This window comes from Eleutherodactylus coqui, chromosome 12 (assembly GCF_035609145.1).
Source record: "Eleutherodactylus coqui strain aEleCoq1 chromosome 12, aEleCoq1.hap1, whole genome shotgun sequence".
NCBI classification, from domain to species: Eukaryota; Metazoa; Chordata; class Amphibia; order Anura; family Eleutherodactylidae; genus Eleutherodactylus; species Eleutherodactylus coqui.
In genome coordinates, this window is record NC_089848.1 from 89,501,799 (window position 1) to 89,527,396 (window position 25,598).

The window sequence follows — 25,598 nt, forward strand, 5'->3', positions numbered from 1 at the left end:
TTGAAATGATAACCTATATTTTCTCATCATATTTTACACATTTTCTTTCTTTCTCTGCAGAGAATGGTTCCCAGTTATGGATCTACAGTAAACTACGCTGATCCTACGCTGATGCCACTAGCACACGACGATGCTAGAGCAAGGGAAAAAATTATGAATTCCCAGTTCAAATGTTATGAAAAAATGAAAAGAGATTCACCATATTCTAAATCAGGTAAGCAAGTTCAAGATGTATATAGTATTACTTCAGGGTCGTTCCAAGACAAATCACCCAAGGGTTAACAGCCGACCATCTCCCATTTTTACATCTTCCTACGCCCAGTGGTTTCTGAGATACAAATGATCAAAAATAATTGTTCACAGTGACCTTCTGAAACTTGATCCCGCTGTATTTTTGGGCCTCTTGACCCAAAGGTCTGAAAATAAAATTTTTTATATACATTCTAGTAATGAAAAAATGCACAAATCGGACATGGTCGGGTGTTACCCTTTGGGTGAATGTCCTAGATGACCCTCCAGTGTAGCATTCAGAGCCTCATCTAGTCCTACTTACACAGCTGATGGTGTCTTACATCATATCAGTTGCTGCCGTATGTCGCAGCCAGTATAACTGACATGTGCAGAGTACATCATTGATGTATCTTTAGTGTTATTTAGGGAAAATAAAAGATATCATTGTTTGAAAATATGAAAAGAACACTTCAGCCAAAATATGGCCATTACAGAAGAGAACGTGACAGATGGATTGTCTCTTTGGGGCCAACTGCTTCTTAGGGCAGCTACAGATGGGCGTATTTGAGCACGTAATACGCAGAGAATAGAACCAATTGGTTTCAATGGGTTCTTCCCCCTATCTTTTTTGCATGCGCAGAAAGAGCAGCAGTATGCTCTACTTTGGTGCGTATTTGTGCACTAAAGATCCCCTATAGATGTCTATAGGGGACCTTTAGTGCGCATGCAAAATGCGCATGCAATTTGCAACGAAATGAGAAATACACTTTGCAATTCAATGAAAAAAACAACACTTCTGGGACTCATTAGTTTAAATATAAACATAAATTGGGTGTCCTGTGCGCAAAAAAACTCGCCCTGCAAAAGCAAAAAAGTCTCGTTGATAGCGCAAATGCAATGCACTGAGTTGCAAGTAAAATACCAAGTCGCCCTTACAGTTTCGCTTTGCTTCAACAGACCTGAAATTTTTACCCAGAAATAAAGTGTATTATGAGGAAAGTTGGAAGCAAATACCATGCCGATATGACAATGGGTTGGATTATACCCGCCACTCAGTCACATCCCCTTCATACATTGCTCTACATGCAGATTAACACAAGTTGATTTGGGGCATTTGCAATTCAGATGTCCTTAAAATAACCTTAGGTATTTCCGTGTATAAGAAAAGGGAGGATTTCAAAAGGAAAGAGAAGCTGCGGCTTGTTATTTGTAACATTTTAATCGCAGTGATAGGAATTCAATAGCAATTTCTGCAGAACACAGAAAAAGGTAAGTATTAATTACCGTAGTCAGAAAAGAAAGGCCATACAGCGCTGAAGACTCACAGAAGTGGACGTTTTAAAGATCTTTCTTTACTGCAGGTTTCTTGCCTCAATTTAAAATGACCTTATACCTTGTGTCCAGTCAAGTGTACCGTACCTCCAGATACACAGTTGATACCATTTTATTAATTCTTTTTTTTGCACTAGATAGAACATATGAACATTGTTTTAAACTCTAATTGAGGCTTTCAGAGCTTACAGCATGAATTAAAGTATATGCTGTCCTCTATGTATAAAAATATAACACTGCTTCCTATGTACAATACTGGAACTACTATAATACTGCCCTCCATGTACATTGAATATAATTGCTATAATATGTACCAGAATTTAACTGCTATAATACTGCCCCCTATGTACAAGAATATAACTACTATAATACTGTCCCCTATGTACAAGAATATAACTACTATAATACTGCCTCCTATGTACAAGAATATAACTACTATAATACTGCGCCCTATGTACAAGAATATAACTACTATAATACTACCTGCTACGTACAAGAATATAACTACTATAATACTGTTCCTATATACAAGAATATAATTACTATAATACTGCTCCCTGTGTACAAGAATATAACTACTATAATACTGCCCCTATGTACAAGAATATAACTACTATAATACTGCCTCCTATGTACAAGAATATAACTACTATAATACTGACCCCTATGTGCAAGAATATAACTAGTATAATACTGCCCCCTATGTACAAGAATATAACTACTATAATACTGCCCCCTATGTACAAGAATATAACTACTATAATACTGCCCCCCCACGTACAAGAATATAGCTACTATAATACTGCCTACTATGTACAAGAATATAACTACTATAATACTGCCTCCTATGTACAAGAATATAACTACTATAATACTGCCCCCTATGTACAAGAATATAACTACTATAATACTGCTCCCTATGTACAAGGATTTAACTACCATAATACTGCTCCTATGTACAAGAGTATAACTACTATAATACTGCCCCCTATACACAAGAATATAACTACTATAATACTGCCTCCTATGTACAAGAATATAACTACTATAATGCTGCCTCCTATGTACAAGAATATAACTACTATAATACTGCCCCCTATGTACAAGAAAATAACTACTATAATACTGCTCCCTATGTAGAAGAATATAACTACTATAATACTGCCCCCTATGTACAAGAATATAACTACTATAATACTACCTGCTACGTACAAGAATATAACTACTATAATACTGCTCCTATATGCAAGAATATAATTACTATAATACTGCTCCCTGTGTACAAGAATATCACTACTATAATACTGCCTCCTATGTACAAGAATATAACTACTATAATACTGCCCCTATGTACAAGAATATAACTACTATAATACTGCCTCCTATGTACAAGAATATAACTACTATAATACTGCCCCCTATGTGCAAGAATATAACTAGTATAATACTGCTCCCTATGTACAAGGATTTAATTACCATAATACTGCTCCTATGTACAAGAATATAACTACTATAATACTGCCCCCTATATACAAGAATATAACTACTATAATACTGCCTCCTATGTACAAGAATATAACTACTATAATGCTGCCTTCTATGTACAAGAATATAACTACTATAACACTGCCCCCTATGTACAAGAAAATAACTACTATAATACTGCTCCCTATGTAGAAGAATATAACTACTATAATACTGCCTCCTATGTACAAGGGTATAACTACTATAATACTGCCTCCTATGTACAAGCATATAACTACTATAATACTGCTCTCTATGTACAAGAATTTAACTACTATAATACTGCCTCCTATGTACAAGGGTATAACTACTATAATACTGCCTCCTATCTACAAGCATATAACTACTATAATACTGCTCTCTATGTACAAGAATTTAACTACTATAATACTGCCTCCTATGTACAAGGGTATAACTACTATAATACTACCTCCTATCTACAAGCATATAACTACTATATTATTGCTCCTATGTACAAGAATATAACTACTATAATACTGCCCCCTATGTACAAGAATACAACAACTATAATACTGCCTCCTATGTACAAGAATATAACTACTATAATACTGCTCCCTATGTACAAGAATTTAACTACCATAATACTGCTCCTATGTACAAGAATATAACTACTATAATAGTGCCCCCTATGTAAAACAATATAACTACTATAATACTGCTCCCTATGTACAAGAATATAACTACTATAATACCGCCCCCTATGTACAAGAATATAACTACTATAATACCGCCTCCTATGTACAAGGATATAACTACTATAATACTGCATCCTATGTACAAGCATACAGCTACTATAATACTGCCCCCTGTGTACAAGAATATAACTACTATAATACTGCCCCTATGTACAAGAATATAACTACTATAATACTGTGCCTTATGTACACGAATTTAACTACCATAATACTGCTCCCATGTACAAGAATATAACTACTATAATACTGCCCCCTATGTACAAGAATATAACTACTATACTACTGCCCCTATGTAGAAGAATATAACTACTATAATACTGCCCCTATGTACAAGCATATAACTACTATAATACTGCTCCCTATGTACAAGAATTTAACTACCATAATACTGCTCCTATGTACAAGAATATAACTACTATAATACTGCTCCCTATGTAGAAGAATATAACTACTATAATACTGCCTGCTATGTACAAGAATATAACTACTATAATACTGCTCCTATGTACAAGAATATAACTACTATAATAGTGCCCCTATGTACAAGAATATAGCTACTATAATACTGCTCCCTATGTACAAGGATTTAACTACCATAATACTGCTCCTATGTACAAGAGTATAACTACTATAATACTGCCCCCTATACACAAGAATATAACTACTATAATACTGCCTCCTATGTACAAGAATATAACTACTATAATGCTGCCTCCTATGTACAAGAATATAACTACTATAATACTGCCCCCTATGTACAAGAAAATAACTACTATAATACTGCTCCCTATGTAGAAGAATATAACTACTATAATACTGCCCCCTATGTACAAGAATATAACTACTATAATACTACCTGCTACGTACAAGAATATAACTACTATAATACTGCTCCTATATGCAAGAATATAATTACTATAATACTGCTCCCTGTGTACAAGAATATCACTACTATAATACTGCCTCCTATGTACAAGAATATAACTACTATAATACTGCCCCTATGTACAAGAATATAACTACTATAATACTGCCTCCTATGTACAAGAATATAACTACTATAATACTGCCCCCTATGTGCAAGAATATAACTAGTATAATACTGCTCCCTATGTACAAGGATTTAACTACCATAATACTGCTCCTATGTACAAGAATATAACTACTATAATACTGCCCCCTATATACAAGAATATAACTACTATAATACTGCCTCCTATGTACAAGAATATAACTACTATAATGCTGCCTTCTATGTACAAGAATATAACTACTATAACACTGCCCCCTATGTACAAGAAAATAACTACTATAATACTGCTCCCTATGTAGAAGAATATAACTACTATAATACTGCCTCCTATGTACAAGGGTATAACTACTATAATACTGCCTCCTATGTACAAGCATATAACTACTATAATACTGCTCTCTATGTACAAGAATTTAACTACTATAATACTGCCTCCTATGTACAAGGGTATAACTACTATAATACTGCCTCCTATCTACAAGCATATAACTACTATAATACTGCTCTCTATGTACAAGAATTTAACTACTATAATACTGCCTCCTATGTACAAGGGTATAACTACTATAATACTACCTCCTATCTACAAGCATATAACTGCTATATTATTGCTCCTATGTACAAGAATATAACTACTATAATACTGCCCCCTATGTACAAGAATACAACAACTATAATACTGCCTCCTATGTACAAGAATATAACTACTATAATACTGCTCCCTATGTACAAGAATTTAACTACCATAATACTGCTCCTATGTACAAGAATATAACTACTATAATAGTGCCCCCTATGTAAAACAATATAACTACTATAATACTGCTCCCTATGTACAAGAATATAACTACTATAATACCGCCCCCTATGTACAAGAATATAACTACTATAATACCGCCTCCTATGTACAAGGATATAACTACTATAATACTGCATCCTATGTACAAGCATACAGCTACTATAATACTGCCCCCTGTGTACAAGAATATAACTACTATAATACTGCCCCTATGTACAAGAATATAACTACTATAATACTGTGCCTTATGTACACGAATTTAACTACCATAATACTGCTCCCATGTACAAGAATATAACTACTATAATACTGCCCCCTATGTACAAGAATATAACTACTATACTACTGCCCCTATGTAGAAGAATATAACTACTATAATACTGCCCCTATGTACAAGCATATAACTACTATAATACTGCTCCCTATGTACAAGAATTTAACTACCATAATACTCCTCCTATGTACAAGAATATAACTACTATAATACTGCTCCCTATGTAGAAGAATATAACTACTATAATACTGCCTGCTATGTACAAGAATATAACTACTATAATACTGCTCCTATGTACAAGAATATAACTACTATAATAGTGCCCCTATGTACAAGAATATAACTACTATAATACTGCTCCCTATGTACAAGAATATAACTACTATAATACCGCCTCCTATGTACAAGGATATAACTACTATAATACTGCATCCTATTATGTACAAGCATATAGCTACTATAATACTGCCCCTATGTACAAGAATATAACTACTATAATACTGCCTCTTATGTACAAAAATATAACTACTATAATATTGCCTCCTAAGTACAAGAATATAACTACTATAATCCTGCCTCCTATGTACAAGAATATAACTACTATAATACTGCCCCCTTTGTGCAAGAATATAACTAGTATAATACTGCTCCCTGTGTACACGAATATTACTACTATAATACTGCCCCCTATGTACAAGAATATAACTACTATAATACTGCCTCCAATGTACAAGAGGATAACTACCATAATACTGCCTCCTATGTACATTAATATAACTCTTATAATATTGCCTCATATGTACAAGAATATAACTATTATAATATTGCCTCATATGTACAAGAATATAACTACTATAATCCTGCCCCCTATGTACAAGAATGTAACTACTATAATACTGCCTCCTATGTACAAGAATATAACTACTATAATCCTGCCTCCTATGTACAAGAATATAACTACTATAATACTGCTCCTATGTACAAGAATATAACTACTATAAGGCCTTAGTCAGACGGGCGTTTTTTGCCGCGATTTGCGCATGCGTCCGGCGATTTTTTAAAACCATTGCTTCGCAATGGTATCGGACGCATGAGCGCTTTTTATGCGCTCGTCCGAAAAATTATAGAACAAAAAATCGCAGATCGCACCTATCTGCGATCTGCGATTCCTGTTCGCTTCTGTATATGCGCTCAATGGGGCCGGCGGCAGCAGCGCCGACCCCATTGAGAACATATAGAAGACAAATCATTCTCCTCTGCCACAGCTGTAACAGCTGTGGCAGAGAAGAACGATGTTTGCCCATTGAATTCAATGGAGCGGCAATACAGCCGCTCCATTGAAAGCAATGGGCTGCCGGCGTGCGCGGGGTTAATTGTCGGGAAGGGGTTAAATATATAAACCCTTCCCTGCAATTCATGCTAAAGGCCTTAGTCACACGGGCGTTTTTTCACGCGATTTGCGCATCGCATGACGGATGCGCATGCGCAAATCGCGTGACCGGCGCCGAAAAATCGGCCCAAAAATCGCCCGAAAATCTGCTCCTAGCCGCGTTTCATTAGAAACGGGCCGGAGCTGTCCAGCGCATTGCATTCAATGGAGCCGGCAATACAGCGGCTCCATTGAATGCAAGCGCTGCGGGCGTGCGCGGGGTTAATTGTCGGGAAGGGGTTAAATATATAACCCCTTACCTGCAATGCATCCTTAAATGTGAAAAAATAAAAAAAAAGGATGTTCTCACCTGCTCCCGGCAGCTGGAGATCCCGGCGGTCGGCCTGCAGTGGGTGTGAAGGAGGTGTGACTCAGGCTTGCCCCTGATTGGCTCAGCGCTGAGCCAATCAGAAGCAAGTCTCAGTCACAACCATTCATGAATTCATGAATGGGTGTGACTGAGCTCAGCCTCTGATTGGCTCAGGCTGAGCCAATCAGGGGCAAGCCTGAGTCACACCTCCTTCACACCCACTGCAGGCCGACCGCCGGGATCTCCAGCTGCCGGGAGCAGGTGAGAACATCCTTTTTTTTTATTTTTTCACATTTAAGGATGCATTGCAGGTAAGGGGTTATATATTTAACCCCTTCCCGACAATTAACCCCGCGCACGCCGGCAGCCCATTGCTTTCAATGGAGCGGCTGTATTGCCGCTCCATTGAATTCAATGGGCAAACATCGTTCTTCTCTGCCACAGCTGTTCCAGCTGTGGCAGAGAAGAATTATTTGTCTTCTATATGTTCTCAATGGGGTCGGCGCTGCTGCCGCCGGCCCCGTTGAGCGCATATAGAGAAGAGAACAGGAATCGCAGATCGCAGATAGGTGCGATCTGCGATTTCTGTTCTCTAAGTTATCGGACGAGCGCATAAAAAGCGCTCATGTGTCCGATACCATTGCAAAGCAATGGTTTTAAAAAGTCGCCGGACGCATGCGCATGCGCAAATCGCGGCAATAAACGCCCGTGTGACTAAGCCCAAAATGTGTTAAAATAAAAAAAAATTGTATACTCACCTTTCCGCTGCAGCCGGAGTCCAGCCGCGGCCGCTGTCAGTTCTCCTGAACTGCTTCTCGGCACTATTCAGCCGGCGGGGCTTTAAAATCCCCGCCTGCTGAATGATCTGCTCTGATTGGTCACAGCCTGACCAATCAGAGGCCGGTTTCACTCACACACCCATTCATGAATTCATGAATGGGTGAGTGACTGCTGCCTCTCAGCGCTGAGCCAATCAGGGGCAGGTCTGACTCACATCCATTCATGAATTCATGAATGGGTGTGAGTGAGGCATGCCTCTGATTGGCTCAGCGCTGAGCCAATCAGGGGGCAGGTCTGACTCACACCCCCTTCACACCCACTGCAGGACGGCTGCCCGGAGCTGCAGGCAGAAGGTGAGAATGCAATTTTTTTTTATTTTAACACATTTTAGGATGGATTGCAGGTAAGGGCTTATATATTTAAGCCCTTACCGACAATTCATCCCGGGCTCGCCCGCAGCGCATTGCTTTCAATGGAGACGGCTGTATTGCCGTCTCCATTGAATGCAATGCGCTGGACAGCTCCGGCCCGTTTCTAATGAAACGCGGCTAGGAGCAGATTTTCCGGCGATTTGCGGGCGACTTGCGCGCACCGGTCACGCGATTTGCGGATGCGCATCCGTCATGCGATCCGCAAATCGCGGCAAAAAACGCCCGTCTGACTAAGGCCTCATACTGCACCCTATGTACAAGAATATAACTACTATAATACTGCCCCCAATGTACAAGAATATAACTACTATAATACTGCCCCCTATGTACAAGAATATAACTACTATAATACTGCCCTCTATGTACAAGAATATAACTACTATAATACTGCCTCCTATGTACAAGAATATAACTACTATAATACTGCCTCCTATGTACAAGAATATAACTACTATAATACTACCCCCTATGTACAAGAATATAACTACTATAATACTGCCCCCTATATACAAGAATATACCTACTATAATACTGCACCCTATGTACAAGAATATAACTACTATAATACTGCCTCCTATGTACAAGAATGTAACTACTATAATACTGCCTCCTATGTACAAGAATATAACTACCATAATACTGCCTCCTATGTACAAAAATATAACTACTATAATATTGCCTCCTATGTACAAGAATATAACTACTATAATCCTGCTTCCTATGTACAAGAATATAACTACTATAATACTGTCCCCTATGTGCAAGAATATAACTACTATAATATTGCCCCCTATGTACAAGAATATAACTACTATAATATTGCCTCCTATGTACAAGAATGTAACTATTATAATACTGCCTCCTATGTACAAGAATATAACTACCATAATACTGCCTCCTATGTACAAAAATATAACTACTATAATATTGCCTCCTATGTACAAGAATATAACTACTATAATCCTGCCTCCTATGTACAAGAATATAACTACTATAATACTGTCCCCTATGTGCAAGAATATAACTACTATAATATTGCCTCCTATGTACAAGAATATAACTACTATAATATTGCCTCCTATGTACAAGAATATAACTACTATAATACTGCCCCCTATGTACAAGAATATAACTACTATAATACTGCCTACTATGTACAGGAATATAACTACTATAATACTGCCCCCTATGTACAAGAATATAACTACTATAATACTGCTCCCCCATGTACAAGAATATATCTACTATAATAATGCCTTCTATGTACAAAAATATAACTACTATAATACTGCCTCATGCAGACCAGTAAGTATCACTGCCTGGAGGTATATACAGTAACAAGCTCTGCAAGGTGATTGAGTACAACACAAACAGGCTCTTCAACCATCATTATGAATGCAGACATTATAACTCAAACTGCATATACAGCCAATACATATAATTACTATGCAGTATCAAGATACCAAAGCCTAAGATTTAAATTAATAGACAACAGACTATTATACAGGGACTTTGACCCGAAGTGTTCAGGAGATTTTTTTCAGGGATTTTGCCACTTTAAAGTTTCTTGTTCCTCATGAACACTATACTAGGCGTCCTTAGCCCAATGTTTTATAGAATCATACAAACAGTGTTTGAAAATCTTTAGTTAAGAGCATTGTGTCTCCAAGTAGCTCAACGAGAGTTGTGTATTAATACATTTATCTTAACTAGAGCTTCTGCTTCATTATTGTGCCATTCCCTTTACAACAAAACATGCCAAAAGGCAAGAAAAAGGAGTTAGGCTTTATGCACACGGCCGTGACTGGCTCCGCAAGCAGAATACCACAGTGGAGCCCATCACGGCGCTCCCCCAAAGACCCTATACTTACCTCTAGATCCGCTGCCCGAAGTCCCGCTTGACGCTCCGGCGCGCATGCGCAGTACAGCGCATGACGCGGTGGCAGAGTCATATCACGAGCCGGCGGTGTCACATGATCCAGCGGCAGTGTCATATGAAGCGGCCGGCGGTGGGCTCGGCGCGTATTTACGCTATGCTTTCACTGTGTTACAGCAGAAGTATAGCATGACGGGTGGCTTCCATTGACTACAATGGAAGCCGTCCGCACGTATACCTGCAGCAAATATTCCGCAGCATGTACATTGAGCTATTAGGTCCAATAGAACCTAATAGTTGCAGTGAAACGCGGTGGATTTCCGCCGCGTAAAATCCGGCCGTGTGCATTAAGCCTTAACCCTCCAAGACTTCCAACTTTTTTTCTGGACTGCAATTGTTACACATCAAGGAGTAGATAATCTTTCTCCTCCCAAACCCTATGTCGCATCTCAATCATCTCAGAGTTCTTCCATAACCAACCGACATATTCAACATTCTTCTCCAGAACACAGGATTATACCACCGTGATCCACCCCAACTTTAACCCTTCCGCCTGATATCAAAACAGCCGTTATACGGACAGTTATACAACTCTTCTTTATTGCTCAGTACAGAAACTGATCACAGCTAGAGATGAGCGAACGTACTCGACCGAGCTTGATACTCGTTCGAGTATTAGCGTGTTCGAGATGCTCGTTACTAGAGGCGAGTACCACGCGATGTTCGGGTTACTTTCACTTTCATCTCTGAGACGTTAGCGCGCTTTTCTGGCCAATTGAAAGACAGGGAAGGCATTACAACTTCCCCCTGTGACGTTCAAGCCCTATACCACCCCCCTGCAGTGAGTGGCTGGCGAGATCAGGTGTCACCCGAGTATAAAAATCGGCCCCTCCCGCGGCTCGCCACAGATGCGTTCTGACATAGCTGAGGGAAAGTGCTGCTGCTGGTGCTGCTGCTATAGGGAGAGTGTTAGGAGTTATTATAGGCTTCAAGAACCCCAACGGTCCTTCTTAGGGCCACATCTAACCGTGTGCAGTACTGTGGAGTCTGCTTTTTGCAGTGTTGCACATTTTTTTTTTTTTTGGTATATCGGCCGTGCAGAGCATTGCGCCCTGCAGTAATACTCCAGGGACAGAAGTGCTTAGGCAGGGAGAGCGTTAGGAGTATTTTAGGCTTCAAGAACCCCAACGGTCCCTCTTAGGGCCACATCTAACTGTGTGCAGTACTGTGGAGGCTGCTTTTTGCAGTGTTGCACTTTTTTTTTTTTTTGGTATATCGGCCGTGCAGAGCATTGCGCCCTGCAGTAATACTCCAGGGACAGAAGTGTGGAGGCAGGGACAGCAGACATATTATTGATTGAGTATAGGCAGTGGACCTTTTCTAAAAAATATTGGGCAAAAAATCTATTTGGCCTACCTGTCACTGTGCTCAGTGTTCTGGGTCTGTGTGTGCTGGGTGTAGTAGTTCTACAACAAAATCATACGCAGCCAGCTAAGTGTTACAGCTGGCTTGCGCCAAATTATTTCCTGGCTCTGTCTGGGCTCTGAAATCACCGCTGTGTTACAGTTAACAGTGCAACACTCTGCAGTTCTGTGACATACCCTAGGGACAGAAGTATGGAGGCAGGGACAGAAGACATATTATTGATTGAATATAGGCAGTGGGCCTTTTCTAAAAAATATTGGGCAAAAAATCTATTTGGCCTGCCTGTCACTGTGCTCAGTGTTCTGGGTCTGTGTGTGCTGGGTGTAGTAGTTCTACAACAAAATCATACGCAGCCAGCTAAGTGTTACAGCAGGCTTGCGCCAAATTATTTCCTGGCGTTCCGTAAGTGAAGTCAGCCTCCAACCACAGGCCAATAAGCGGCACATTTAATTACAGCGTACTGTTTCTGCATTACTGGTAATACAGCATGCTGAGGGGTAGGGGTAGGCCTAGAGGACGTGGACGCGGCCGAGGACGCGGAGGCCCAAGTCAGGGTGTGGGCACAGGCCGAGCTCCTGATCCAGGTGTATAGCAGCGGACTGCTGCGGGATTAGGAGACAGGCACGTTTCTGGCGTCCCCACATTCATCGCACAATTAATGGGTCCACGCGGTAGACCTTTATTAGAAAATGAGCAGTGTGAGCAGGTCCTGTCGTGGATGGCAGAAAGTGCTTCCAGTAATCTATCGTCCACCCACAGTTCTGCGCCGTCCACTGCTGCAACTCTGAATCCTCTGGCTGCTGCTCCTCCTTCCTCCCAGCCTCCTCACTCCATGAAAATGAGACATTCTGAGGAACGGGCAGACTCCCAGGAACTGTTCTCGGGCCCCTGCTCAGATTGGGCAGCAGTGGTTCCTCTCCCACCAGAGGAGTTTATCGTGACTGATGCCCAACCATTGGAAAGTTCCCGGGGTCCGGGGGATGAGGCTGGGGACTTCCGGCAACTGTCTCAAGACCTTTCACTGGGTGAGGAGGCCGATGACGATGAGACACAGTTGTCTATCAGTGAGGTAGTAGTAAGGGCAGTAAGTCCGAGGGAGGAGCGCACAGAGGATTCAGAGGAAGAGCAGCAGGACAATGAGGTGACTGACCCCACCTGGTTTGCTACGCCTACTGAGGACAGGTCTTCGGAGGGGGAGGCAAGGGCAGCAGCAGGGCAGGTTGCAAGAGGCAGTGCGGTGTCCAGGGGTAGAGGCAGGGCCAGACCGAATAATCCACCAACTGTTTCCCAAAGCGCCCCCTCGCGCCATGCCACCCTGCAGAGGCCGAGGTGCTCAAAGGTCTGGCAGTTTTTCACTGAGAGTGCAGACGACCGACGAACAGTGGTGTGCAACCTTTGTCGCGCCAAGATCAGCCGGGGAGCCACCACCACCAGCCTTACCACCACCAGCATGCGCAGACATATGATGGCCAAGCACCCCACAAGGTGCCTCTCCCCCTGTGCCCCAACCTGCCACTGAGATCCAACCCCGCTCTGAGGACACAGGCACTACCGTCTCCTGGCCTGCACCCACACCCTCACCTCCGCTGTCCTCGGCCCCATCCAGCAATGTCTGTCAGCGCAGCGTCCAGCCGTCGCTAGTGCAAGTGTTTGAGGGCAAGCGCAAGTACGCCGCCACGCACCCGCACGCTCAAGCGTTAAACGTGCACGTAGCCAAATTTATCAGCCTGGAGATGCTGCCGTATAGGGTTGTGGAAATGGAGTCCTTCAAAAGTATGATGGCGGCGGCGGCCCCGCGCCACTCAGTTCCCAGTCGCCACTATTTTTCCCGATGTGCCGTCCCAGCCCTGCACGACCACGTCTCCCGCAACATTGTACGCGCCCTCACCAACGCGGTTACTGCCAAGGTCCACTTAACAACAGACACGTGGACAAGCACAGGCGGGCAGGGCCACTATATCTCCCTGACGGCACATTGGGTGAATTTAGTTGAGGCTGGGACAGAGTCAGAGCCTGGGACACCTCACGTCCTACCCACCCCCAGAATTGTGGGCCCCAGCTCGGTGGTGGTATCTGCGGCGGTGTATGCTTCCTCCACTAAAGCACCCTCCTCCTCCAACGCAACCTCTGTCTCACAATCAAGATGTGTCAGCAGCAGCAGCACGTCGGCAGCAGTCGGTGTCGCGCGGCGTGGCAGCACAGCGGTGGGCAAGCGTCAGCAGGCCGTGCTGAAACTACTCAGCTTAGGAGATAAGAGGCACACGGCCCACGAACTGCTGCAGGGTCTGACAGAGCAGACCGACCGCTGGCTTGCGCCGCTGAGCCTCCAACCGGGCATGGTCGTGTGTGACAACGGCCGTAACCTGGTGGCAGCTCTGCAGCTCGGCAGCCTCACGCACGTGCCATGCCTGGCCCACGTCTTTAATTTGGTGGTTCAGCGCTTTCTGAAAAGCTACCCACGCTTGTCAGACCTGCTCGGAAAGGTGCGCCGGCTCTGCGCACATTTCCGCAAGTCCCACACGGACGCTGCCACCCTGTGCACCCTGCAACATCGGTTTAATCTGCCAGTGCACCGACTGCTGTGCGACATGCCCACACGGTGGAACTCTACGCTCCACATGTTGGCCAGGCTCTATGAGCAGCGTAGAGCTATAGTGGAATACCAACTCCAACATGGGTGGCGCAGTGGGAGTCAGCCTCCTCAATTCTTTTCAGAAGAGTAGGCCTGGTTGGCAGACATCTGCCAGGTCCTTGGAAAGTTTGAGGAGTCTACCCAGGTGGTGAGCGGCGATGCTGCAATCATTAGCGTCACCATTCCTCTGCTATGCCTCTTGAGAAGTTCCCTGCAAAGCATAAAGGCAGACGCTTTGCGCTCGGAAACAGAGCCGGGGGAAGACAGTATGTCGCTGGATAGTCAGAGCACCCTCCTGTCTATATCTCAGCGCGGTGAGGAGGAGGAGGAGGAGGAAGATGAGGAGGCGGGGGAAGAGACAGCTTGGCCCACTGCTGAGGGTACACATGCTGCTTGCCTGTCATCCTTTCAGCGTGTATGGCCTGAGGAGGAGGAGGAGGAGGAGGATCCTGAAAGTGATCTTCCTAGTGAGGACAGCCATGTGTTGCGTACAGGTACCCTGGCACACATGGCTGACTTCATGTTAGGATGCCTTTCTCGTGACCCTCGCGTTACACGCATTCTGGCCACTACGGATTACTGGGTGTACACACTGCTTGACCCACGGTATAAGGAGAACCTTTCCACTCTCATACCCGAAGAGGAAAGGGGTTCGAGAGTGTTGCTATACCACAGGACCCTGGCGGACAAACTGATGGTGAAATTCCCATACGACAGCGCTAGTGGCCGAAGGTACAGTTCCGAGGGCCAGGTAGCAGGGGAGGCGCGGAGATCAGGCAGCATGTACAGCACAGGCAGGGCAACACTCTTTAAGGCCCTTGACAGCTTTATGGCTCCCCAGCAAGACTGTGTCACCGCTCCCCAGTCAAGGCTGAGTCGGCGGGAGCACTGTAAAAGGATGGTCAGGGAGTACGTAGCCGATCGCACGACCGTCCTCCGTGACGCCTCTGTCCCCTACAACTACTGGGTGTCGAAGCTGGACACGTGGCCTGAACTCGCGCTGTATGCCCTGGAGGTGCTTGCTTGTCCTGCGGCTAGCGTCTTGTCAGAGAGGGTGTTTAGTGCGGCTGGGGGAATCATCACAGATAAGCGTACCCGCCTGTCAACCGACAGTGCCGACAGGCTTACACTCATCAAGATGAACAAAGCCTGGATTTCCCCAGACTTCTCTTCTCCACCAGCGGACAGCAGCGAAACCTAAGCAATAGGTAGGCTGCACCCGCGGATGGAAGCATCGTTCTGTATCCCCATCAAAAACGGGGACTTTTTTGCTTCATCTATCTGTGTATAATATTCCTCTTCCTCCGCCTGCTCCTCCTCCTGAAACCTCACATAATCACGCCGAACGGGCAATTTTTCTTAGGCCCACAAGGCTCAGTCATATAATTTTTCTAAACAATTTTTATACGTTTCAATGCTCATTAAAGCGTTGAAACTTTCACCTCAACCAATTTTTATTTTTACTGGGCTGCCTCCAGGCCTAGTTTCCAATTAAGCCACACATTAACCAAAGCGATTAATGGGTTTCACCTGCCCTCTTGGTTGGGTATGGGCAATTTTTCTCAGGTATATTAGTACTGTTGGTACACCAATTTTTGGGGGCCCTCGCCTACAGTGTAATCAAATTAATTTTTTTCCCACCTGCATTACAGCTCATGTAACATCAGCTGTGTTGGGCACTGCAATGGGATATATTTATGTACCGCCGGTGGGTTCCAGGGAGCCACCCATGCTGTGGGTCCACAGGGAGTTGTAACTACATATGTCCACTTCTAAAGAACCCCAGTCTGACTGGGGCATGCAGTGTGGGCCGAAGACCACCTGCATTAAACATGAATTTATTACCTCAGCTGTGATGGGCAATGCAATGGGATATATTTATCTACCGCCGGTGGGTTCCAGGGAGCCACCCATGCTGTGGGTCCACAGGGAGTTGTAACTACATGTGTCCACTTCTAAAGAACCCCAGTCAGACTAGGGCATGCAGTGTGGGCCGAAGCCCACCTGCATTAAACATGAATTTATTACCTCAGCTGTGATGGGCAATGCAATGGGATATATTTATCTACCGCCGGTGGCTTCCTGGCACCCACCCATGCTGTGGGTCCACAGGGAGTTGTAACTACATGTGTCCACTTCTAAAGAACCCCAGTATGACTGGGGCATGCAGTGTGGGCCGAAGACCACCTGCATTAAATATGAATTTATTACCTCAGCTGTGATGGGCAATGCAATGGGATATATTTATCTACCGCCGGTGGGTTCCAGGCACCCACCCATGCTGTGGGTGCACACGGAATTCCCATTGCGGAGTTGTACCTGCCTGTGACTATTTATTAAAAAAACGCGGTCTGACTGGGGCATGCAGAAACCTTGACAGAATGAATAGTGTGTGGCACATAGGTTCCCCATTGCTATGCCCACGTGTGCAGCTCCAGATGGAGGTGGCACAGGATTGCATTTCTCATTGCTTCTGTACAGCATTGTGGACTATCGCCCCGCCCCTTTTAAAGAGGGTCGCTGCCTAGCCATGCCAACCCTCTGCAGTGTGTGCCTGCTTTTCCTCTGGCAGACGCACTTATAAATAGACATGAGGGTGGCGTGGCATGAGGGCAGCTGAAGGCTGGGCAGGGACAGTTTGGTGTGCGCTGTGGACACTGGGTCGTGGGGGGGGGGGGTTTGGTCAGCATGTAACCCAGGAGAAGTGGCAGCGGAGTGTCATGCAGGCAGTGATTGTGCTTTGTTGGAGGTAGTGTGGTGCTTAGCTAAGGTATGCATTGCTAATGAGGGCTTTTCAGAAGTCAAAGTTGTTGGGAGGGGGGGGGCCCACTCTTGCCGGTATTGTGGCTTAATAGTGGGACCTGTGAACTTGAGATGCAGCCCAACATGTAGCCCCTCGCCTGCCCTATCCGTTGCTGTGTCGTTCCCATCACTTTCTTTTATTGCCCCGATTTTCACAAACGAAAACCTTAGCGAGCATCGGCGATATACAAAAATGCTCGGGTCGCCCATTGACTTCAATGGGTTTTGTTATTCGAAACGAACCCTCGAGCATCGCGAAAAGTTCGTCTCGAGTAACGAGCACCCGAGCATTTTGGTGCTCGCTCATCTCTAATCACAGCACATCTACAGCTTTAAAAGCTATGTTTCAAGATCTCAAGGACAAACTTCACAGAGACATTAAGGATGCTGTCTCATCTGTTCATGCGTATATTCTATCTATAGGTCATTGTACCGCACATCTTCAAGAAAAATGGAGGAATTTGTGGCGGCTCATAATAGTCCGGTGAATGTCCATAACGAAGCTGAAGAGGATATTGCAGCAGTAATAAAGGCTGAAACTGGCAGATATGGAGAACGGGTCGAAAAATAGCAGAATGTCAGTGATTCTCAATTCGTGAAGTTTCTTTGTTGCTTTTATTGCTGATGCAAGAGATCTTCCGATTGACAGAACCCACAGGGTATCCAAACCTAAAAGTATTCCTGAAGGACTTCCTAGAGATATCCGCTCTTGACTACTCTTCTACCACTTCAAGGATGCACTTTTAAAGGCCTTTTCACAAGTTAAACAACTACGCCAACGTTTTCAACAGATCTCTCTCTTCTCTGACCTATCCCTTATTACGCTGGCACAGAGAAGAGGGGTCGCAGAAAGGTACAAAAATAATAAGAGATGAAAAACTCCTTATAAGTCAGGTTTTCCGGTGAAACGTTTGATTTTCAAGAATGGAATTACTTACAACATCTCTTCTCCTAAAGAAGCAGGAAAAACTGTTAACTCAGTAGTCCTCCTGCCCTTCCTCAAAAAAAAGAGCCATCCTTTTTTAGGGTTACTTCACATGGGTGTGATAACCACAGCTGCATAACATCAATGGTTTTGTTTTCACAAGCAGTATTCTCACTCGTTAATAGTACGGGTGAGAAAAGATAGGAATTGCTCTATCTTTCTTGCATGTAGTTAACACCTTAACGCTACAGGACATACAGTTACGTCATGCAAAATTGGGATATGTAATTGTTTGCGTGGCCGGACCACACTGGAAACTCTTTGCCATCCATCTCTGTGGTCCAACTGGTGGGTGTAAGAAGACTGCTCCAGGAACTGATTCCTAAGGATGCGACAGAAAAGGGGCTATCCGTGTCCTGGAGCTAAATTTGTACCAGAGTGGAAGGATGCGCAACGCTCTCTAACTTTGGGGGTTCCATATCTGGTGACCACAACTGCTTTCATAAGTGCAGCCGTACTCTTGAGTGGAAGAGGATTCCCTCCCCAGGGTCCCCAAATTTCCGTATGAAGGGATGCAACCCTGGGGGAATGGCTGCACGCGCCACCCTGTTGTCCCGGTGGATTATTATCCAGTGTAGTATCATCGCTCCCTCATGGTAGGGCAGGATCCGTGGCGCCGGAGCCTGGTGGGGTGTCGGTGTAGGGACTTATGGCTTGATAGCCATTGTGGATTTCTTCCTGGGCCTAGCAGGCTTTAGAGTCCCAGGCCAGAAGAACTTCCTCTTCTGCAGGGTCTCTGCAGAAGTATCCCTGGAGATAGAAGAAACTGTGGGTCCCAATCAGGGCATCCGGCCCTGGAACTTCGGGCTCACCTCTCCAGAAGTACCGCAGCTGCGGTGGTGGGAAACCGGAGGCTACACCCTGGATGAATCCTGTACTAGTAGTTGCTCGGAGCAGTGGAAACATCTTTGCAGCTGGCTGGCTGAAGATGCTCTGCTGAGAGCGATCCAAAGGCTCCACTGTTGTAGTTGACTCCAGCTCTTGGGGGTAGCCTTGAGATGCACACCAAACTTCTGGGGTAGGGGTAGTCCTCCCCCCCTACTTTGCGGATAGCCAAAGTGGGAACTCTTTTGCAGCAACTTTTTGGTGGCAAAGTCTTAGAGGGAACACCCTGTGAAGAAGGAAAAAGATAGGGTGGCTGGGCACCATTTTGGGTAGAAATGTTGTGACTCAAATGGGGCTCTGCAACAAAGTCCATTAACTTCACATGGTCCAACAAGATCAGCACACTCTCTCTCAGTGTAATATTTTCTTGCAACTCCCACTAGAGAGGAAACGTCTTGTACAACTGTAGACATGGCGGGAATACTTTACTCAGAGGTTTTCTTTTGGTCCGGACTCGCCAGAATAAACTTTCTTTAGTATCTTCGCGGTAATGTAGGCAAACAGGTGTGGCACTGAGGATTTTGATCCTGTTTGTGACGCCAAAAGAAGACGTTCTGCAGCGCCCCAGCGGCCACCTAGACACAAAGCCCATACTGAAAAGCTGGGAGGGTAGAGTTGTCACTTGTCATGGTGGCTCTTACCACACTCCTTTCTGGAGGGATGCATGCAACCCTCGGCCAAAGTACCGCTAGGCCTCTTCCAAGCAACGCTGGGACTGTTGACTTGTCACGCATAACGCCACCATTCCTTACACAGTGGTATGATCCTCGGTGAAGAAATGAAGGAAGTCCACACACACAATTAACTTTTAGTACCTCAGTGACTGGGAACGGGCAGTGACCGGAAAACTTTACTCAAAACTTGTCAGTTGACACGTTACACATGCCAGTGCAGGAAAAACAGAGACTGTGAGGTCAGGGGGGAGACACAGGATGACACCGGTCCTAAAGTTCACGCTATCTGTATGGTACTGCTCCTAGAAGGGGAACACTCCGGAGGAGGATTGGGTTTGGATCACTTCACAGACACTCAGCACTTGAGGACACTCTGCATGGCAGACTCTCCACTTCAGTCGCTCATTAGAGGTGGTACCTGGAATAGCAGACCTCAGGATACCTCTCCTCTTCTTCCATCTCTTCACCACATGAGGGTTGAAGGTACCCCCGTGTGGCCGGCACTCCACTCTACATGCAACCGTTGAAGATGATGAAAGACACTCACATTTATAGACACTAACATGCCACATAACAGGACATAAATTGATACTTTTGCAGACATATCCCAGCCACATTCAGACATTAACCTCTCATATGCTGCAGCTGTGCAATACACATAACAAGAGACCAGACACTTTGCACAGCGCATCCACATAAAAGACATGAGATGTATGATATTTATGGAGGGGACAGAAATAGGTGTTTTGGGCTACTACACAACACAATCTCTTGTTAAGGGCCTTAGTAGCCCATTTAAACACTCTATGCTTTGGAAAAAAGTTAATAGACAAAAATGTGATATTTTCTGTGCTCAGTGAAAAATAACTCTTTTCCGCACATTTTTGTCTCTTAACAAAAAAAAGGCGTGCTCATTGCCATTAAACAAACCGTAGCCTTTAAATGCCTCAAAGCAATTGCCGACGATGAGAGTAGATTTATAATCTTGTCATGTTTAGTTGATAGTTCTCCCTTTACTATACTTACGTTATATTCTCCAAACACCAAACAAATTACTTTTATTCGTAATGTACTAGATCAACTCAATGAAAGCAAACAAGGAGCTGTAATTATCTGTGGAGATTTTAATATGGTTCCTAACAGCTCTCTTGATAGGAACATTCTTGCTTCTGTCAACAAAAATCAAGACTTACAAGATTTAATATTTCAGGAAGCTTTATATGATGTTTGGAGGATACAACATGCTAATTAACGCGACTATTCTTTTTTTTTTTTCTCATCCTCACAAAATGTCTTTTGTTATTTTCTCTAACATGAGTCTTATGACTCAGATCATGCTCCCATATATGACTACTTGGGTTTCTGAAAGTAAGACCTACCCCAATAAGCCCTACCCTGATTTTCGGAGTGAGGGGGGGGGGGGCTTGGAATAGGAGCCCTATCCTGAAAATGAACCCTAGATTCGCTACATGAAAAAAAAGTACATTACCCAGAAGGCTCGACCAGGTCCCTCCTGCTGCTCTCCAGAGGTGGTTCCTGTATTCCTTGGAGCTCATAGAACATCACTTTCTGGTGATAGGATTCATAAATCCTGCCTCCAGGAAGCAATTGCTGTAATTGGTTCTTTGAGCGATAGCTGTGATTGGCTAAGCGCCCGCGGTGAGTGATTGCAGCAGCTCAGCCAATTCAAAAATACCTCCCTCACACAATGAAGGCGGGCGGGCGCTCAGCCAATCACAACCATCGCTTCACCCAATGAGTGTATGAATTGGCTGAGCGGTTGTGAGCGCACACTCAGCCAATCACAGCCATTGCTGTGTGGGGGAGGGATTTTTGAATTGGCTGAGCCACAGCCATCACTCACCGCCGCTCAGCCAATTTATATAGTGAATGCACAAAGTGATGGCTGTGATTGGCTGAGCCATTGCTGTGTGGGGGAGAGATTTTTGAATTGGCTAAGCAGCGGCCATCGCTCATTGCCGCTCAGCCAATTCAAAATAAGGCATTGCCTAAAAATAAGCCCTAGTTCATATTTTGGGGCTAAATATAAGACACTGTCTTATTTTCAGGGAAACACAGTATTAAAGAGGAGTATAAACTATCCCCGTCTTCTCCTTGGTGACTCAATAATCTCCTTATCAATGATGTGAGCTTCTCAAAGGAAACCTTAAAAATTTTTAGAGGAATACTTTTACTTTAATAATACTGATAGCACTCCATTTATGTCTGTTTGGTGTGCGCACAAGGTGGTAATGAGAGGACTTTTTCTAAAAAAAAAAGTCTGTGTTTGAGAAAAAAATAAGTTTTAAAAAAATAGATGTTTTTCTAAGAAAAATTAAAAACTTATGGGGGTCAAATTAAAAATCCACCTATCCGACAAGACCTTCCTATGAGATCTAAGAAAAGCACACGTTCAGTTATATAGTCCTGTGCAAAGTAAATATGAGCTTCATCTTCATAAAGCTTAGCTCATTAACTGCACTCAGGGAAATAAAGCCTCTAAACTCCTTGCAAACAAAATCTAAACCAAAGAAGCCAAAACTACAATCCCGCTCTTGCTTGATGTGAGAAACAATAAAATTATGAATCCTTGTGAAATATCGAAGTCATTTGCGAAATATGTATCATAGTTCATTATACAATCTGAAAGCTGATATAAATTCTACACATCCCAACTCACCACTCATCGATAATTCTCCACAGGCCATCTCTCTCCCATCTCTCTCGGAGTCTCAATGTGACTTCCCTAATAAAGAGTTCTCTGTTACAGATATTTTAGATTCCATTACTTCTCTGAAAAATCAATAAATCCCCTGGAGCTAACAGTCTAACAAACAAATACTATAAAAAATACACTAATAAGAATATTCAACCAAGCTGTTCAAAGTAGTTCTCTCTCTCTCCTGAAATGCTAAATGCTTGAATTATCACGCTTCCTAAATCAGGTAAGTTTTACACTATCCCTGCAAACTGTAGACCCATGTTATTAAACTCAGACATAAAAATATACGAACATTTTAGATTTGAGGCTCTCAGACATCTTATTGTTGTTAACTGTTTAGTCGTTCACGACCCTCAGCGACCCTAAAGGTGAGCTCTCTCTATGTTTTTTTGTTTTGCATTGCTTCTTTCAGCTGTGTGATATCCATTCCAGTATCAGCTTTGACAGTATCAGCCATCGTGTTCTTTGGCGGTGAAGACTTCTTTTGTCGCTGATCTGTCCAAGCATTATAGATTTTTCTAGCGACTCTGCTTGCCTCACATGGCCAAAATATGTGAGTTTGAGTCTGGTCATCTTCCCCTCCAGTGATATATCGGGTCTTATACGATTTAGGACTCCTCTGTTTGTTACTCTCGCTGACGGGGTATACGCAGCAGCTTTCGCCAGCACCACAGCTCAAATGCATCAATCCTTCTTCTATCAGCTTTTTTCACAGTCCAGCTTTAACATCCATACATGGCTATGGGGAAAACGGTGGTTTGCGCTATCCTGTGTTTAGTTGCTATACCGATATTCCTACTTTTCCAGATGTCTTCATGTCCATATTTTCCATGTTTAGCATTGCGCTTCGCCCAAATGCTATAACACGTTTTATCTCTGGCATAGATTCTCCAGCCTAGTCAGTTTTCGAACAAACGAAGATGAAGTCTTGCACGCATTCTACGGCCTTGTTGTCAATTTTGATCTGAATTTGGCCATTTTTTGCAGTTGTCATCATTTTTGTCTTCTTTATATTCAGGTAGAGGCCCATTTTGTCAAAATCAGTTTTAATCTCCCATAGCAGCTGCTTCAGACCGGCTTCTGTTTCTGTAAGCAGGGTTGTGTCATCCACATAACGGAGATTGTTGATGTTTCTGCCACCTATTCTCACCCCGGTTTTCAATTCGCCTAGGTCCATTTTCTACTTGATCTCTTCCGCATATAGGTTAAACAAAAGGGGTGATAGGATGCAGCCCTGTCAGACACCTTTATATTTTTATAAAGTGATTTTATCAGCCCGACTAGATGTGCCGATATGCCCAGCTTTTGTAGAGCCTGCCATAGCTTGTCATGGTCGACACAGTCAAAGGCCTTGATGTTGTCGATGAACCACATGTAGATATTCTTTTGGTATTCTCAAGCTTTTTCCATGGTCCATTGCAGGTTTGCTATATGGTCGCGGGTCCCACGTCCTAGCTGGAATCCTGGCTGTGCATCAGGGAGTGCCGATTCAACTACTGATCTCATGCTGAACATGCTGAGTACCTTTTGCAAATGAAAGGTGAAATCCGAGTGACCTGTGCGTATCCTAACTACTCCTGCGGTGCTGCCTATCCTATTTTTTGGATCAACTACTGATCTCAGTCTTTCCTGTATAATTTTGAGAAGGATCTTGCATGCAGAATGAGGACTATTGTTTGGTAGTTGGAGCAATTCTCGGGTCACCTTTTTTAGTAGAGGAATGAAAACAGATCTCTTCCAGTCCTTTAGCCATTGTGTGGATTCCCATACTGCCTGGCACAGCACTATGATGGTTTTCACTGGTACTGGCAGCAATGGCACTGCCAGTAAGTTATCTATGCCAAGTGCTTTATTTTTGGCTAGTTGTTTTATTGCCATAACCACTTCTGATTCCATAATGGAGCGCTCCAAGTCCACAGGCTCCACCTCATGCAATGGTCCAGGTATGTGGTTGTAGGCATATAGTTCCTCTGTGTATTCCCTGCACCTATCCTTGATACTCCCTTCCCATTTTTCCTTTGATTGTGCAATTGCGTACCATGAGAGGTTTTCGGGCCATCTTGACCTAAGAGAATAGGCCTCAAACATGGCCTTCCTGGCTTCTGCTTTGAGTTGTTTGCAGTGCTCATTCCAGTCCATTTCCTTGTCTTTCCTTCCCGCTCACTGAAAATCTACATTTAGATGTCGAACTTCCTCTTCTTAGCCATCCGCCTTTGCTGTTCTTCGCTTATCGGCTATTCTGAGGGTTGCTCAGACAACTAATGGTGTTGTTTTTCCTGCTTGTCATAGGTGAAATTCTTACTGGCTGTTTCCATAACTGTGGACTATATATAGTGCCATAGTTCCTCTGGATCCAAAATGCCCAAGCAAGTTTCATTAAAAATAGGCAATTCATGAATCTAATTGAAATAGCTGAATCTAATTAAATGCCCTCTCTACTTCTGTCTCTAGATGCAGAAAAGGCATTGATAGAGTGCACTGGGGATGTTTATATGCTGTAGTTAAAAATGTTGGTTTTCCGGGAGAATTTATTTCTGCAACCATGTCTTTAGACTCTACCTCTAATGCTTACTTTTATTCCTCAGGATTTATGTCTAGTCACTTTACAATTAGCAGTCGCACTAGACAAGGCTGCCCTAAGTCACCTTTAATTTTCTCTCTAATAATGGAACCTTTTGCGGAATATATAAGAACTTCTTAAGATGTCTCAGGGATCGAGGTGGGAAATAAAGATCATA

At 43.6% G+C, this 25,598-nt stretch overlaps 1 protein-coding gene across 1 annotated transcript in view; it reads left to right on the top strand.

Annotated features, from left to right (window-relative positions):
• CALCR (calcitonin receptor) overlaps positions 1–25,598 on the top strand; it is a 301,302-nt gene that overhangs the window by 187,371 nt on the left and 88,333 nt on the right. The window contains exon 4 of the mRNA XM_066584763.1: positions 61–214. Coding sequence (XP_066440860.1) covers positions 61–214 — 154 coding nt within the window. The remainder of the gene's footprint in view (positions 1–60; positions 215–25,598) is intronic.